The sequence below is a fragment of the Malaclemys terrapin genome, chromosome 2, assembly GCF_027887155.1.
Source record: "Malaclemys terrapin pileata isolate rMalTer1 chromosome 2, rMalTer1.hap1, whole genome shotgun sequence".
NCBI classification, from domain to species: Eukaryota; Metazoa; Chordata; order Testudines; family Emydidae; genus Malaclemys; species Malaclemys terrapin.
In genome coordinates, this window is record NC_071506.1 from 75,955,730 (window position 1) to 75,970,310 (window position 14,581).

The following is a 14,581-nucleotide window of genomic DNA, read 5'->3' on the forward strand; positions in this document are numbered from 1 at the left end:
ACCAATCTACGAGAATTCTTTGAGAGGGTCAACAAGCATGTGGACCAGGGGGATCCAGTGGATATAGTGTACTTGGCTTTTCAGAAAGCCTTAACAAGGTCCCTCATCAAAGGTTCTTAAGCAAAGTAAGCTGTAATGGGATAAGAGGGAAGGTCCTTTCATGGATTGGTAACTGGTTAAAAGATAGGAAACAAAGGGTAGGAATAAATGGTCAGTTTTCAGAATGGAGAGAAGTAAATAGCGGTGTCCCCCAGGGGTCGGTACTGGGACGAGTCCTATTCAATATATTCATAAATGATCTGGAAAAAGGGGTAAAAAGTGGGGTGGCAAAATTTGCAGCTGATACAAAACTACTCAAGATCGTGCATTCTGCTTGGGATTTTACTGAGCTACAAAGGGATCTCACGAAACTGAGTGACTGGGCAACAAAATGGCAGATGCAATACAATGTTGATAAATGCAAACTAATGCACATTGGAAAACATAATCCCAACTATACATATAAAATGATGGGGTCTAAATTAGCCATTACCACTCAAGAAAGAGATCTTGGAGTCATTGTGCATAGTTCTCTGAAAACATCCACTCAATGTGAAGTGGCAGTGAAAAAAGTGAACAGAATGCTGGGAATCGTTAAGGAAGGGAAAGATAATAAGACAGAAAATATCATATTGCCTCTATATAAATCCATGGTATGTCCACATCCTGAACACTGCATGCAGATGTGGTTGCTCCATCTCAAAAAAGATATATTGGAATTAGAAAAGGTTCAGAAAAGTGCAATAAAAATGATTAGGGGTCTAGAACAGCTTCCATAGGAGGAGAGATTAATAAGACTGGGACTTTTCAGCTTGGAAAAGAGATGACTAAGGTGGGATATGATAGAGGTCTATAAAATCATGACTGGTATGGAGAAAGTAAATAAGGAAGTGTCATTTACTCTTCATAACACAAGAACTAGGGGTCACCAAATGAAATTAATAGGCAGCAGGTTTAAAACAAACAAAAGGAAGTGTTTTTTCATACAACACACAACCAATCTGTGGAACTCCTTGCCACGGGATGTTGTGAAGGCCAAGTCTATAACAGAGTTCAAAAAAGAACTAGATGAATTCATGGAGGATAGGTCCATCAATGGCTAATAACCAAAATGGGAAGGGATGGTGTCCCTAGGCTCTGTTTACCAGAAGCTGGGAATGGGCGGCAGAGGATGAATCACTTGATGATTACCTGTTCTTTTCATTTCCTCTGGAGCATCTGGCATTGGCCACTGCCAGAAACCAGGATACTCAGCTAGATGGACCTTTGATCTGACCCACTATGACCATTCTTATGTTCTTATAAAAAACATCTTTCTGTTCAATTTGCTTGAATGCTATATCCCCTTTCCCTTACCTGTCATCTGTCTTTTCTGTTGAGATTATAAACTCTTTAATTCTGTGTTTGTATAACACCTAGCACAATGGGGCCCTATTGTCAGTTGGTCCTGTGTCATTGCCATGATACAAATAATAAATAAATTTGACTGTTATTTCATTAGAATTAGTTCAGCTATCTCTGGGATTTAAGCATGTATGCCGACAGGCAAATATAGCTCTTGATGTTCACTGCATACCATGCAAAGGTCACCTTCTTTCAAACACAAGATACCCTGGAATAAGACAATGAATTGATCTGTTTTCTAACAGTGTAGAGAGGGGCCCAGTTATAGATTACTGTACCAAGTCAAGGGTGATGTGTTCTGAGTGGCCAGTCAGTGTTGTTGTTTTTTTACACAACGTTTCTTTTGCATTTCAACATAAATGTGTCCCTTCTGAACAAAGTAAAACATCACTGAGAAAATCACAACTGTTTCTTCTTTAAACGTTTATTGCCTGAGTTTTTAGCCAGGTTACAAAATGATAGACTACTGTAGCAAAAAGGCATGCCATTAGTTATAGGAAATAACCTCCTCCTAAAATTATGGTAATTCTATCAATGGAGGATATTTGGGGCTGATTTCAGTGTATACTTATTCCTGTGGGTTACTGACTACAGCAGTAGTTGAATAAGAGAAAGGACTGAGGAGAGCAGCGATGGTGTAATGACGATGACCAGAATCATTAGCAGTAAAAACCACCTGGAAAAGAAAATACTTGTAAGCTTGAAGCACAACATATATGAGCTAAAACTACCTCAGTGTTAGATTTAGTATACAGTCTTCCCTGGAGTAGTATTCGGCTGATTTCTTTCAGTTATAGGTTTTATCTTTTATTAACTATGCAAACCTAATAAAGTAGATGCAAGATATTCTACCAGATTAATGCCTTGATCAATCTAAGTATCTATTAGAGGGTTCAGGGCCTAATCCAAAGCTCATTGAAGTCAGTGGAAAGAGTCTCATTGACTTCATTGGGCTTTGGATTAGGCCCTGACCCCTCTATCCTGTGTGGTGCTCTCAGAAGACAGTGGAAACGTACTCGGTACCTTGCAGGCTCAGGCCTTAGTAACATAAAACAAGCTTGTGATTTAAAATGTAATCTACACTGTATTGTAGATGTTCTCAGAATAGCTGAGTCAGTCTTTTAGGAAATTTGAAGAGAACTCAATGGCAAGCTGCAAATAAGGCTGTTTTTTTCCTGGAAGCACTATATAAACATTCTAGAATACAAAAAAAAAAAAAAAAAAAAATTGAAGTGCTGGGCAGTCAGCCAAGGAAAACATAAGGCACAATTACACTTCAGTTCTTCTGGAAATTTGGATAGAAAAACATCAGAAAGCCTTGTATATTTTTTCCTTTCCCTTATAATTTATTCCTAGATGTTGTTTGCTGCAGTTTTCTCTGTCACATACTTTAGAAGTGATCTGGGAAAAAATGCACTTTGAACTTTACAAACAAATGACGCACAGGCAAAAAATATTGGATAATATGTCTGAGTTTCGGTGGCTACACATCAAATTGAAGAGATTTCAGTGATTTCCAGATTACTGAAACTGGAGTTGCTATTCAAACCAAGAAAATGCCTCTGGTGTAAATAGAGACCTTTTCCAATTTGTTATGGTGATGCCATTCATTATGGGGCTCCAAAGCCTTGCATCCATCCCAGCAAAGATTTCCATTTTGCATTTCCATATTGCAGAACATTTTAAATCTTTAATGTTTTTGAATAATGCACCAATTTGGGTCACATTCTCTATTGGGGTGAATGGGAAGAGCTCCATTGACTTCAGTGGAGTTTTGCTCATTTACACTAGCAGAGAATTTGGCCCATTAACTTACAAAGGAACTCTTTGTATGTATTGCAGTTTTTGTCCAGATGATGCTGTATGATATGGTGAAACACTGCAATGCATAATGCTACTTTTTGTGCATTACGGGAATATCAACTTTTTTTTGTTAAGCAGATGCTCTGCTCAATATGTTAGACATAAGGCATATTTAGGAATACTCACATCAGCATATTCATGGAATGGAGAAAGGCCAAGTCCCTTCCAGTAAGAGCTGGTGTCAAACTCAATCCTGTATACCCCTTCTACAAATTTTTCATCTGTTGTGAGCTCATGGATCTCCCCAAATTCTGTGGTTTTCCTGTGATGATAAATATCCACGTAAACACTTTATCTTGACAATCAGGTGTATAACGGCAGTAGACAGTGTGGAATGTTAAGTAGCACAGATGTGAAGCCATGTTCTTCGGACCCCACTGAATGGTTCTATTTATCTGAATTATTCCCTATCTTCTGTGCAGCGTATACTTCCCAGCATCACAGAGCCTATTCTTGCTACCAGCTCAGCCATCTACGTCACAAATCAAGCCCGGGCTGCAGAAAACTTTATCATTGCTGCTGTTATGGCATGCATTATGGCTAAGGCCTATTTTAATCTGGTGTTTAACTTGCATTAAGTGTGCCCTGGAACTGAAAATTAGAGGCCTAGAAAAAGGATTGTCATGATGATAGGAGACCTGCTGGTTGCCATGATAAAATTAGGGAAGGAGGAAGACTTTTTTGAGGAAAAGATCTTTTGACTAATTGTTATACGCATACGAGGCTAAACATTTTAAATGTGCCTACTGAAGCCTTTTTACATGACCCTGAAGGTATTTTCTTATGGTCTCATGATAATAAAATCTCTATTTTAGTATTGTTATTGAATTACAGTTTGTATGGGTCGAACTGAGGATCAGGGACCCATTATGCTAGCTGCTGTATAAATGAGTAATGAAGAGAATCCCTGGTCCAAAGAGCTCACCAGCTAGGTTTATGATAAAATACCACAGGTGGCTAAAACAGAAAAGTGCAAAAGAATGGGTAGTTGTGATGTGATCTAGCCAGTATAAGCAACTAGATCTTTTTGAACTAAAATGGTTGTTCAAATGGTAACATAGCTGGTTTTCTAGCTCCTGCTCCTCTTCTCTGTTTTTATTTCCAAAACTTTTTTCTACTTTCTACATGTTTTTTTTTTTTTTTTTTTGGCCTTTCCTCTTGAAATATTTATGGATGAAATAGCTTCACAATCTTGCCTGATGTTGTTTGAAGAAAGAATTGGCCTGAAGTCTGAAAAGCTAATAGGACTCACCAGTTTTATTGCCACCTGTGAGAATGGCTATCTAGGCAGATAACATAGAGTGGGAAGTGGAAGAGAGGGATAGACAATGAAGGAGCCTAATGATGATCAGGGAAGAAATCAGTTGTATTGTTTCCTCTTTCTTCTTCTTTCCACACACCCTCTTCATTTTACTTGTGTGGTTTTTGTACCAAAATGAATTGCAATGATGCAAAATAATCTCAACGACGGAGGATTTACTCTAATTACAAAGTAAAGGGATTATATACCTTGGGGGAAAGTCTAGTTCCTTTGAAGTTGATGTAAAAACTCCCTTTGGGGGGGCACAATTTGGTCCAGTGGGAATAAACTGTATCTAGAGTAAACTGACCCAAAAAAGGTTAATTTATTTCATTTATTAATTTTTTATAAATTGCACCTTGTTGGTTAAAATTAAGTGAACCAAAAAAAAAAAAAAAAGAATAATTGCTGAATGCTCATTGGTATTTGCACTTGCAAAAGGAAGAGGATCAGATTCTGAAGAAGTTTGTTGTAGGCAACTATGAGTTTTGAGCATGCAAATTATTTAATCCCGCTAGCCTACGTATTCTAGCCATGTTTCAGTTAAAGCTAACAATTGAGCATAAACCAAAATCTCTCTTCAGAACAACCACTGAAAAGTTTGGGTCCAAATTGAATTTTGCAGTTAGACTGTAATTTTATAATATACAGAATCAATATGTCTCAGATGTGAACAACACAGAATTTAAGAGAAAATGGAATCCAGATTTAGACTTTGCAATGTGACCCCATTTCTAGTTTAGGCATGATCCAGCAGAAGCGGGATTTGGGACTAAAACATTCCAGGGCCATAGAATCCCAGGGTTGGAAGGGACCTCAGGAGGTCATCTAGTCCAACCCACTGTTCAAAGCAGGACCAATCCCCAGACAGATTTCTGCCCCAGATCCCTAAATGGCCCCCCTCAAGGATTGAACTCACAAGCCTGGGTTTAGCAGGCTAATGCTCAAACCACTGAGCTATTCTCCCCCTGTTGGGCACAAAGATCATTGGTGTAGTAGCAATAGAAAGAGGCTACAGTACAAGAGGCTAATCAGAGGGAAAGAGAAGGCAAGGCAACAGTAGCTTTCTGAAGTATGTTATGAGTTTGGATACTATGGTTCAAGTGTGTGTTGCAGATACCAAAGAGTTAATGACACATGACAATCATGAAATCAAAAGCAAAATTAACTTATTGCCAATAAATTGTCTATAAAATCCATAAAAATAGAAAATAGTGAACAAGCCAGTGCTGACGAGCGATAAGCTAGATGAAATCATAGGTATTTCAAACTTCAGTGCCTTTTGGTCTACTGGTTTGGTTGCTAATGTCTTACTTAAATCGTTAAAATTGTGATTGTCCCAATCTTTGGGAAAAGCAGCTGAGCATAGTGTTTACTTACAAATAATGTAGTTTTCTGAGGGTGGGATTTTCCAAAGCTCTCAACTTCAACTTCAGAATTAGACCAATGCTGAGTTCTTTTGAAAATCCCACCTTGAGTATACATCTAGTGGCATTTCCACCATTCTAGAGCTTCAGGGAATTTTGCATCAAGCAAGTTGCTCCCAGTCCTATAGCCAAGTGTATGTTAGTAGTACCAAGAAAAAATCCTTAGGTGCTTGATGTTGTGCTCATAAGAGTCAATATCAAAACTCCTAGGGGACTTCATTGATGCAGAAGTTTGCCCTAATTTAGGCCCTGCGAAAGGAGAATTGTAAATATCTGAGTATAGATTGTGTTTATAAGGAGCCCCTCCATCCACTCTTTGCTCTCCATCTGATGAAGAGGCAAAAACATAGCATGTGGGCCTTCTTCAGCCATGGAGACACCACTTTCAAATTAAGGGTTGAATTAAAAAAAAAAAAGTCTCTGTTGCACCAGTGAAAAACAGCAATTGTTTATCTAAGAGTATGAGCACAGGAGTTGCAATCACACCCTATGAGCCCAATGTTTATAACACAAATATAATCAAAGAGGAAGCCTGGTTACAACCTGGTTGTCCCCTGGTCTGGTTACAAGCATGGTTCCAATGTTCCTTGTAGTCTGGACCATAACCATATTTAATTACCGGACTAGAGCTAGACCAGTCTGTGCAACAAACCGGAACAATTTTGTAATCAGGTTAGGAGACTGCTGAACTGTAACCAGGTCCCTGACCTAGCAGCATTTATTATTATTATTAATCATTGTAGTGGTATAGTTCCTCAAGGCCTCAATCAACAGATTGTAAACAAAACCTCTGTGAGTGTGAAACTGACTTATACTCTTAGTTTAACAGGTTCTGCCTAACGGAGAAAAAAATATTAATCGGTTTTGCATTTATTTTGCATATCTCAAATGATATGTCCACCATTTTCCTTGGGACATATTATTCACTTGCATGCTTGACGGTGCAGAAACACAGGGGCTGGATCTCCAGTTTGGTTACCTGATTAAGCATAACTGAATATTAAACTCTTTTTTGTCTTAATTGTCACACTGAGTTTCTGAAGATTAAGATACCTTCAGGGTAATTTGTAACTTCATGTTCCCCGTTTTCCAGACATCTCATGGAGAACAGATGTCTGAATTTCTTTAGAAAAATGTTTTAATCATATGTATTGGGGATGGAAGGAAGGAGAGCGAAAATAAGACATTTTCACTTTGCACATAAGGAATGCAGGGAGCTGTTTCAAGGGTGTTATTATCTTTTATGGATGAAGGTAAAATAGTAGCTAGTAGAGCTCAAAAACCTGTTCCAATTACATTATCTCGGACATTTCCATTATAAAGCTGTGTATGGTGACCAAAGTCTTTTTATTACCTACACTCAGGCTGTCTTGGGGTTTATGTAATTTGCTCAGTGTAAAGTACCCTTGAAATCAATGTCATTTATCCTCTTCATGGGACATATGCTGTATTGAAATTAAACTATGCCCTCAAATGTTTACAGGCATCCTATTCATTTGGACCTTATTCAACAGAATGAAATAGTGCTTTAGAGTAAAATTTGTGACATAAACTAATTCAAATGCATACGCAGTAGCTTATTTTCAAAATTCAAACCCTAACCCACAAAAGAACTAATTTTGGCAAAGGGAATTGCTAAAATATATGATAGGGGCTGTATTTGCAAAAGTATGTGGGCACAGAGGGTACAAGTGACTAGGTCAAAGACAGTCAAGTGAAGAGTTAAATAGTTACCTGACTCCCAATCTCCTGAACAACTAGACCATACTTCTTCCTGAGTACTCAGCTGAAATTAGCTTTCCTTGCGTATTTTCAGTTAAACTCAGTTTGAAGTAAGCTTCTTAATGAAGTCACTTGTTGTATTCTAACTCTCCTCCTGCCTTTTAAATACTGTTAATCCAAATTCAAGGTGCTTTTCTTAATACACTAAAGTGTAATATTAAGAGACAGAATCATTCATACTTATAGGGACACCCTGAGAAGGGCACCTCCCCCTATATACACTCTAACTGCCATAGCCTTAGCATAACACACCAGCAAAAATAACACTTCCGAACGGATGTATCTATTGATTGTAACCAGATATTCAGAAGGTCTGTGAGGTAAATTTTTCTGTCATCATGCATTGGGTCTTGTTTAAAACCTAGACTTGAATATTTGTAGGGTTTCTTTCTGATGGTCCAAAGTTCTGGTCATGAATACAGGAGGGAATCTTTTCAGGACATTATAACTAGAGCAGTTCAGAAAACAAAATTTTCATCACAGGGGAAATTTTGACATTTCAAAGTTAATTTCTGTTCTTAATTGGAGTGTTGGAATGTAAAGCCAAAATATTGAAAAATTTTGTGACTTGAAAAATTCCCAAAATGTCAAAACAATCAAAAAATGACATTTTGACTGAAACAATGTGACAAGATCAATGACATTTTCATTTGGAAATGGTGATTCAAAATAACACTTTTTGGCTCAATTCTCCCAACTGGATAATTGAAAAATTTAGTCAATATTTTCTGGCAAACCTTTTGATTTTGACTCACTCATATTTTTGAGAGGAAATCATTAGAGTTGGTCAAAATTTTTCACACATTTCAACAGCAACATGCATTTATATGGTAGAATCCTCTATAGGGATGCTGTAGAATGCTTTACAATGATTAAGATGATCAAAACTGATCAAATAATCCAAAGACTTTTTTTTACTTTAGTTTAAAAAGCTGTAGTAAATTCAAAATTATCAATAAAATAAATTATGGTTCTTAAAGAACTTTCTTAGAAAATCTAAGTTTTAGATTTGGATAAATTAAATGATTGGCCATTTAGAGTCCTGCTAACTTTTTTATGTGTATATATATAATGAGAGATTCTTCTTCTGACGAAGTGGGTATTCACCCACGAAAGCATATGCTCCAATACATCTGTTAGTCTTTAAGGTGCCACAGGACTCTCTGTTGTTTCTTGACTGACAGCTGTTTTGGGCAAGCACATTGGTGAGTTCACTAAATCACAAGCAGAGGCAGCCAGATAGCTATGCATCCTTAACACAAAGTAAAGGAGAAATGCATCTTTTGCTTGTGACTGCTGCTGTTTAACAAGTTCTCTAGCCGCCAATTTCCTTTTCATCTCACTGTAATGGTATCCTAAATTGAACTGCCAGAGTTACATTTCATTCATTTACACTAAAGCAGAGGAACAAGGACACAGGCATTAGTTTGATTTTAAGTTACTCAGTAGGCAAACACGATGAAAGTTTGTCCCAGTGAAAGCTGGAGTAAATGGGCCACTAATACAGAAAACATCCATTCCTGTGAGTCTCTCACTGTCAGAGGCTCTATCAAAATAAATATGATGGGAAACCTATTAGTAGTTTTGTTGTTACAGTCTGCTAAACTCCTGTATCCCTGGGACAACAATTAAAAAACCAACAACAAAACCCGTTCGGAATCAATGTAATAGCAGAGCAGGGGTCATCCTAACAATGTTGAGTAACATCAAGTTTCAAATTCTCCACTTCTTGGCATTGGTCAAATTATTATTTTACTTTCTGAATTATGCAAAATATTTGCAACTTTGGCACACTTGCTTTTAATTGGGTTTTATACTTAAGGTCTAGAACAGGGATGGCCAAACTATGACTCGCAAGCCACATGTGGCTCTTTTACCATTAAAGTGTGGCTCATGGAACCCCACCCCAAGCCCACTCCCATTCTCCACCTACCAGCCTGGGAGGGGGCTCAGGATGTCTGCCTTGCAGTGGGGTGGTGGGGTATGGGTTTCTGCCCAGCATGGAGGAGGGTCTTGGGGCTTCAGCCCTGTGGAGTGCACCTGTCAGGGCTCGGAGCTTCAGCAGGAGTGGGGCTGAAGCATCGAGCTCTGCCAGGCACTTCCTGGGGGGCTGAAGCCCCAGCTCCTGGCAGGTGTGCCCCAGCTCTTGAACTTCTGAAGATTGTTGTATGTGGCTCAGAGGCCCAGTAAGTTTGGCCACCCTGGTCTAGAACCACTATTAACCAGGTCTTGTGGCTCAAGTTAGGTCTTGTAAACATAGATCTGTTTAAAATAGAAAATAACTTAACAGTACTACAAGCCCAGTGGTTATAAAATGTCTCAAAATTTGTCAGCTGATCAAACAAGTAGCGTGTTTGAAAGTAGCACGGCAGTAGCCAAATATCCAGGGAAGAATTAACACCATGCCATTCAGGTCATGGAATAGAGGAAGGAATACAGTTTAGTGGACTTTCTACAAAAACACTAGACTATAATTCTTCCTACTACTCTCCCAGGCAAAAATTTCCAAATTTGTGTGTCTAAAGTTAGTCTCCTAAATTCATATTTAGATGCCTAAAAAAGAGTGACTTGATTTTCAGTGGTACTGAACACCTGTAGTTTCCATTGACTTCAGTGGAAGCTACTGGCTCATAAAAGCTGCAGGATATATCCCCAAATGGCAATTAAGAACAATGTTACAGTCTCAACTGTTATATCACACAGCTAAGGGATGATAGTATTTATCTCGGTCCTCTGCAGATTGCATATAATCATGTTATGTATGCTTTAAAAAACTACTCACATATTTTGAAAAGAATATAGTTTTCCTAATGATGGCAGAAAAGCATACGGTGGTTTTTACAGATCAATAGACTTATCCCATCATCCTGCATCAGAAGCTTGGCAAAAATATTAAGTTTTATACAGGATTTTGCTCTTTAAATCCCTTCTGAATGCTGCTTGTTCCTAGATTGGCTCTAGGAAGTTTCTGCAGATCTGTTCAGCTATGTTGTATAGTACATGTGGGGCTTGTTTGTGAAATACCTAGAGACAGAGGCAAACAAAGGTCTCAGTGCTGCAGACAGAAGTAAATAGTGTCTCAAAATCTTTAGCAAAAGATATTAAGGAAGATCTATTGGCGAGGGTGCTCACTTGGGAGACCTGGCTGCTTGTGTGCCCTTGGGCTAGTCACTTAATCTCTCTGTGGCTCAGTTCACTATCTGTAAAATTGGAATAATAGTACTTCCCAACCTCACAGGGGTGTTTTGAGGATAAATACATTAAAGGTTGTGAGCTGCTTAAATACCACAGTAATATGTGCAATATAAGTGCCATAAATAAAAACACACAAACGTTGTGGACCCTCTTCTGCTCTTGGTTACCCCAGTGTAACATTGTCCAAGGAGTTTCTCCTGACTTACACTTGTGTAAATGAAAGCAGTAGGAAAGGGCGTTTCTTGTGTGCATGTTTAGGGCTTTCTAACAAAGTTTAGAGCCTGGATTCCTCCTCTACAAATAAAGCTCTGGACCTACTGTATATCAAGATGGTTACCCTGAATTATATAGAAAGTCAGGTTCACAGGTTGTTGGTTTTTTTAAACATAGGTACAACTGCACCTTTTGAAAACTAGGAGAAAAATTTAAAATATTCCCTCACTAAGGTAAAATGAACAACTTGAAGTAACTCTCCCTACTAGTATATATTCTCACCATGGGTCTAATCCCATGAACTCATGGGGCTTCAGATCAGGCCCCATATGCGTTTTTACAAAGTAAGAGGGACTAGCTACAAAATAAGTTGATCTTCCAGTTAGGATCCCCTTTATATCTCATTTTGTTCTTTCAAGACATCTTGAAAGTTTCATAGCACAACAGAACTTACCCGGTAGCGAAGTCCTGCCAGTTTCCACCTGCAGCCTTTTTAAACACTTTAACTGCTACATTGGCAGCTGGACTTCCTCTAACTGCATCCAAAACTTTCACCATAAGAGGGCACTTGGAATCAACAGACCCATGGGAAACCTTGAGAAAGTAAAAAAGGTTTTTGTAGTGCAGCAAATTATATAGGGCATGTTCAACATGCCTATTAGAATTAGAAATCTTCTTCCAAAGAGCAGAAAAGCCACACTTGCCACGTTTAACGACCACATGAGGGCACATTCCAAGCAAAGTAGTATTTTAAACACAATATAGTTCACAAATAGATGTTTCTCATGCCAGAATAATCTTAGATTGGGTACATTGTACTACTTCAGGGAAAGCTTGCATAATAAATATGTAGATATAGTTTAAGGCAATAAATAGCTCTGGAAAACAACATGCTAATTAAGGATGTGTCTTTAAATGAGGTCAGAAAAAGGACAAGAAAATAATGAGTATCTGTTCTTGCCAATCACCACAGCCTCTGCTTCTGATAAACAGCATCATTGCCTTAGAAATATCTCTGAGGCTGGGAGGAAATTGGTTTCTCCAACTTTGCTATACTGTGTTTAATTCTTAGTAATGCTTCAATAGCATCTCCCATCTGAGGATCTTGCACTGTTTTATAAGGAGTAAACAATTAAGCCTCACGACACCCTTGTGAGGAAGGTAAAATTATCCCCATTTTACAGATATAGAAATTGAATCACAGAGAATCAAAGGGACTTGCCTAACATCACTGTCAGAACCAGGAATAGAGCCCAAATCTTCTAGATCCCAGCCCCTTACTTTAACCACAAAACCTCACTGAAGCAAATGAGCCCCAAGACCTTTGAAATAATAGATAGCTGAATCCCAAAATTGACTTTATTTTAACTATTACTGTAAATTTTCAAGGAAACGCATGAGAAAAATGGCAGTACCAGACCATTGTAGCATAGCAATGGCTGCAGGAATTGGTTTTAGGCTAGAAATGCATAAATATAAAAGAGATGTGTGTGCTTGTATTCAGAGAGTTTATGCTATTTGCAATCATTTTAATTCCCCCTTCAATGCGAAAATACTTACCAGTGGTGCAGCTTCAGAAAGAAATACCAGTCCAGCTAAGAAAACGAGAAGCACAGAATGAAAGGCCATTCTGTTTGCTGTTAGTGAGCCTCTGTGCCAGCAGCTAGAAGCTGATGGGATTTGGGATTTTATACCCAAGCCTACCACAAAACAGGCTGCTTATCTGATGCCCATATGACTTCAAACCTGCTGATTCTGATTATTTACTTAGTAAACAATCCAATCCTGCAGTCATTCCATACATGGAACTGCCACTGAAGTCAATGGGACTTTTGCATGTGGAAGGACTGCAGGATGATTGGAGCTAAGAGAATAAGTAACCCACACAAACATGAACCTTGCCTGGGGAGATTAGGCTGTTAGAATACCCTCTGTAAAATAATGCAAGTAATTTGTTTTTCTCTGGCTATGTAACTGGTTATAGCAGGCCCTACTACCCTTGCTGACTTATTGGGAGAATTTCTCATATATTCAGTCTTATTCCTTGTCTACTCCCATGCAGGTTTCCTCTTATGTGTAATGTTTTTGAGGACCAGTTGTCCAATCAGAGTGATATTGCCTTTCATGACACGGTATAGGTGTAATATGATAAAACGCTGCACAATACATAAAAAATACTATGGTGAAATCCTGGTCCCATTGAAGGCAATGGCCAAGTTCCTGTTGACTTTAATGGGACCAGGATTTCATCCCTAGTTATTTAATGGCATATCTTTGTGAACTTAACTCACACAAGAAATGGCAAATGACAGTGCTAATAACAAATGATTTTTGTTTTATCTGTGCACCTGTCACTATTTGCTTTTTGTCTTGGCATGGCAGAGTGGTTTCTATCTTAACTGAAAATGTGAGTCGTATAGTTCTTGCCTCATTTTCAAAATCTATCTAAAAAGGAGGCATGAATTTTGAGGAGGCAGTATATTTAGCTTTCAGTGGTTGGACACTGAATTTGGAAGAAGCAGACTTTCTTGACTTCTTTGCAAGATTTCAGCTTTGCAAAATTATCTAAAGGAATAGCATATTTCAGTATCTAGTATTATGTACTTTATTTTCATTCAAAATAACATTGTCCTTTTGGCACGGCTGTCAGTAGGGATGGGTACAAAGATATGGAAATATTATGCCTCTCAGCCTAAATATCAAACCAATCTCTCCTTCTCTTTCCTTTTGATTTTTTGAAGATGGTCTGAATTATATCTTCAATTTTGTGAGTCCTAGGGCATCTCTGGAATCAGGAGGAAGGTAATGAGCTCTGGGGCTCTTCTATCCTGGGGAACTTTGGAGCATATGAAATTTAAATAGAATGACCATATCCCACTGCAGGCATTGCCAGACAAGGGCTGTTCCTCCACTGAAGATAAAAGGTATAGAAAGGATCAGGGAACAGAAAATAAGTGGGTAGGGGCCTGTTGGAATTGGAGCACTAGACAAAAGAGGTCTGTTTGGAGTCAGGAAACTTGATAGGGGTTAGATAAAGGTAGGGGGTTCTGGCTGGCTCAGCAAGAGACTAGGTTGGATACAGAAGGAGGTGGTTATGGAAACGTGGATAATCCTCAAATATGCCAACCCTTTAGGGCTTAGCTGAATGCCAAATTGTTTGAAGTTCACCAGCTCCTAGTTAAAATTAATACATATTTTTAATGAAAGCATGCTACCTATTTGGAACAATTACAGTGTTCAGATCAAGAACAAACATGTCCTGTTAATTCTCTTGTTTACGTCAAAGCAGTTTTCCAGACGCTATACTATACGCCTCTCTCTCTTTCTCTCTCTCTCCCCCCACTTCACTAGTAACCTC

At 38.4% G+C, this 14,581-nt stretch overlaps 1 protein-coding gene across 1 annotated transcript; it reads right to left on the reverse strand.

Moving 5' to 3' along the window:
- Positions 1 to 1,851: 1,851 nt before the first annotated feature.
- On the reverse strand, positions 1,852 to 12,902 carry LOC128831961 (transthyretin). The gene is made up of 4 exons (XM_054018932.1): positions 12,784 to 12,902; positions 11,678 to 11,817; positions 3,433 to 3,568; positions 1,852 to 2,119 (listed from the first exon to the last, which is right to left on the reverse strand). Exons 1-4 carry the CDS (start codon positions 12,850 to 12,852, stop codon positions 2,012 to 2,014), a joined length of 453 nt encoding a protein of 150 aa, XP_053874907.1. The 5' UTR covers positions 12,853 to 12,902; the 3' UTR covers positions 1,852 to 2,011.
- Between the last annotated feature and the right edge of the window lie 1,679 nt (positions 12,903 to 14,581).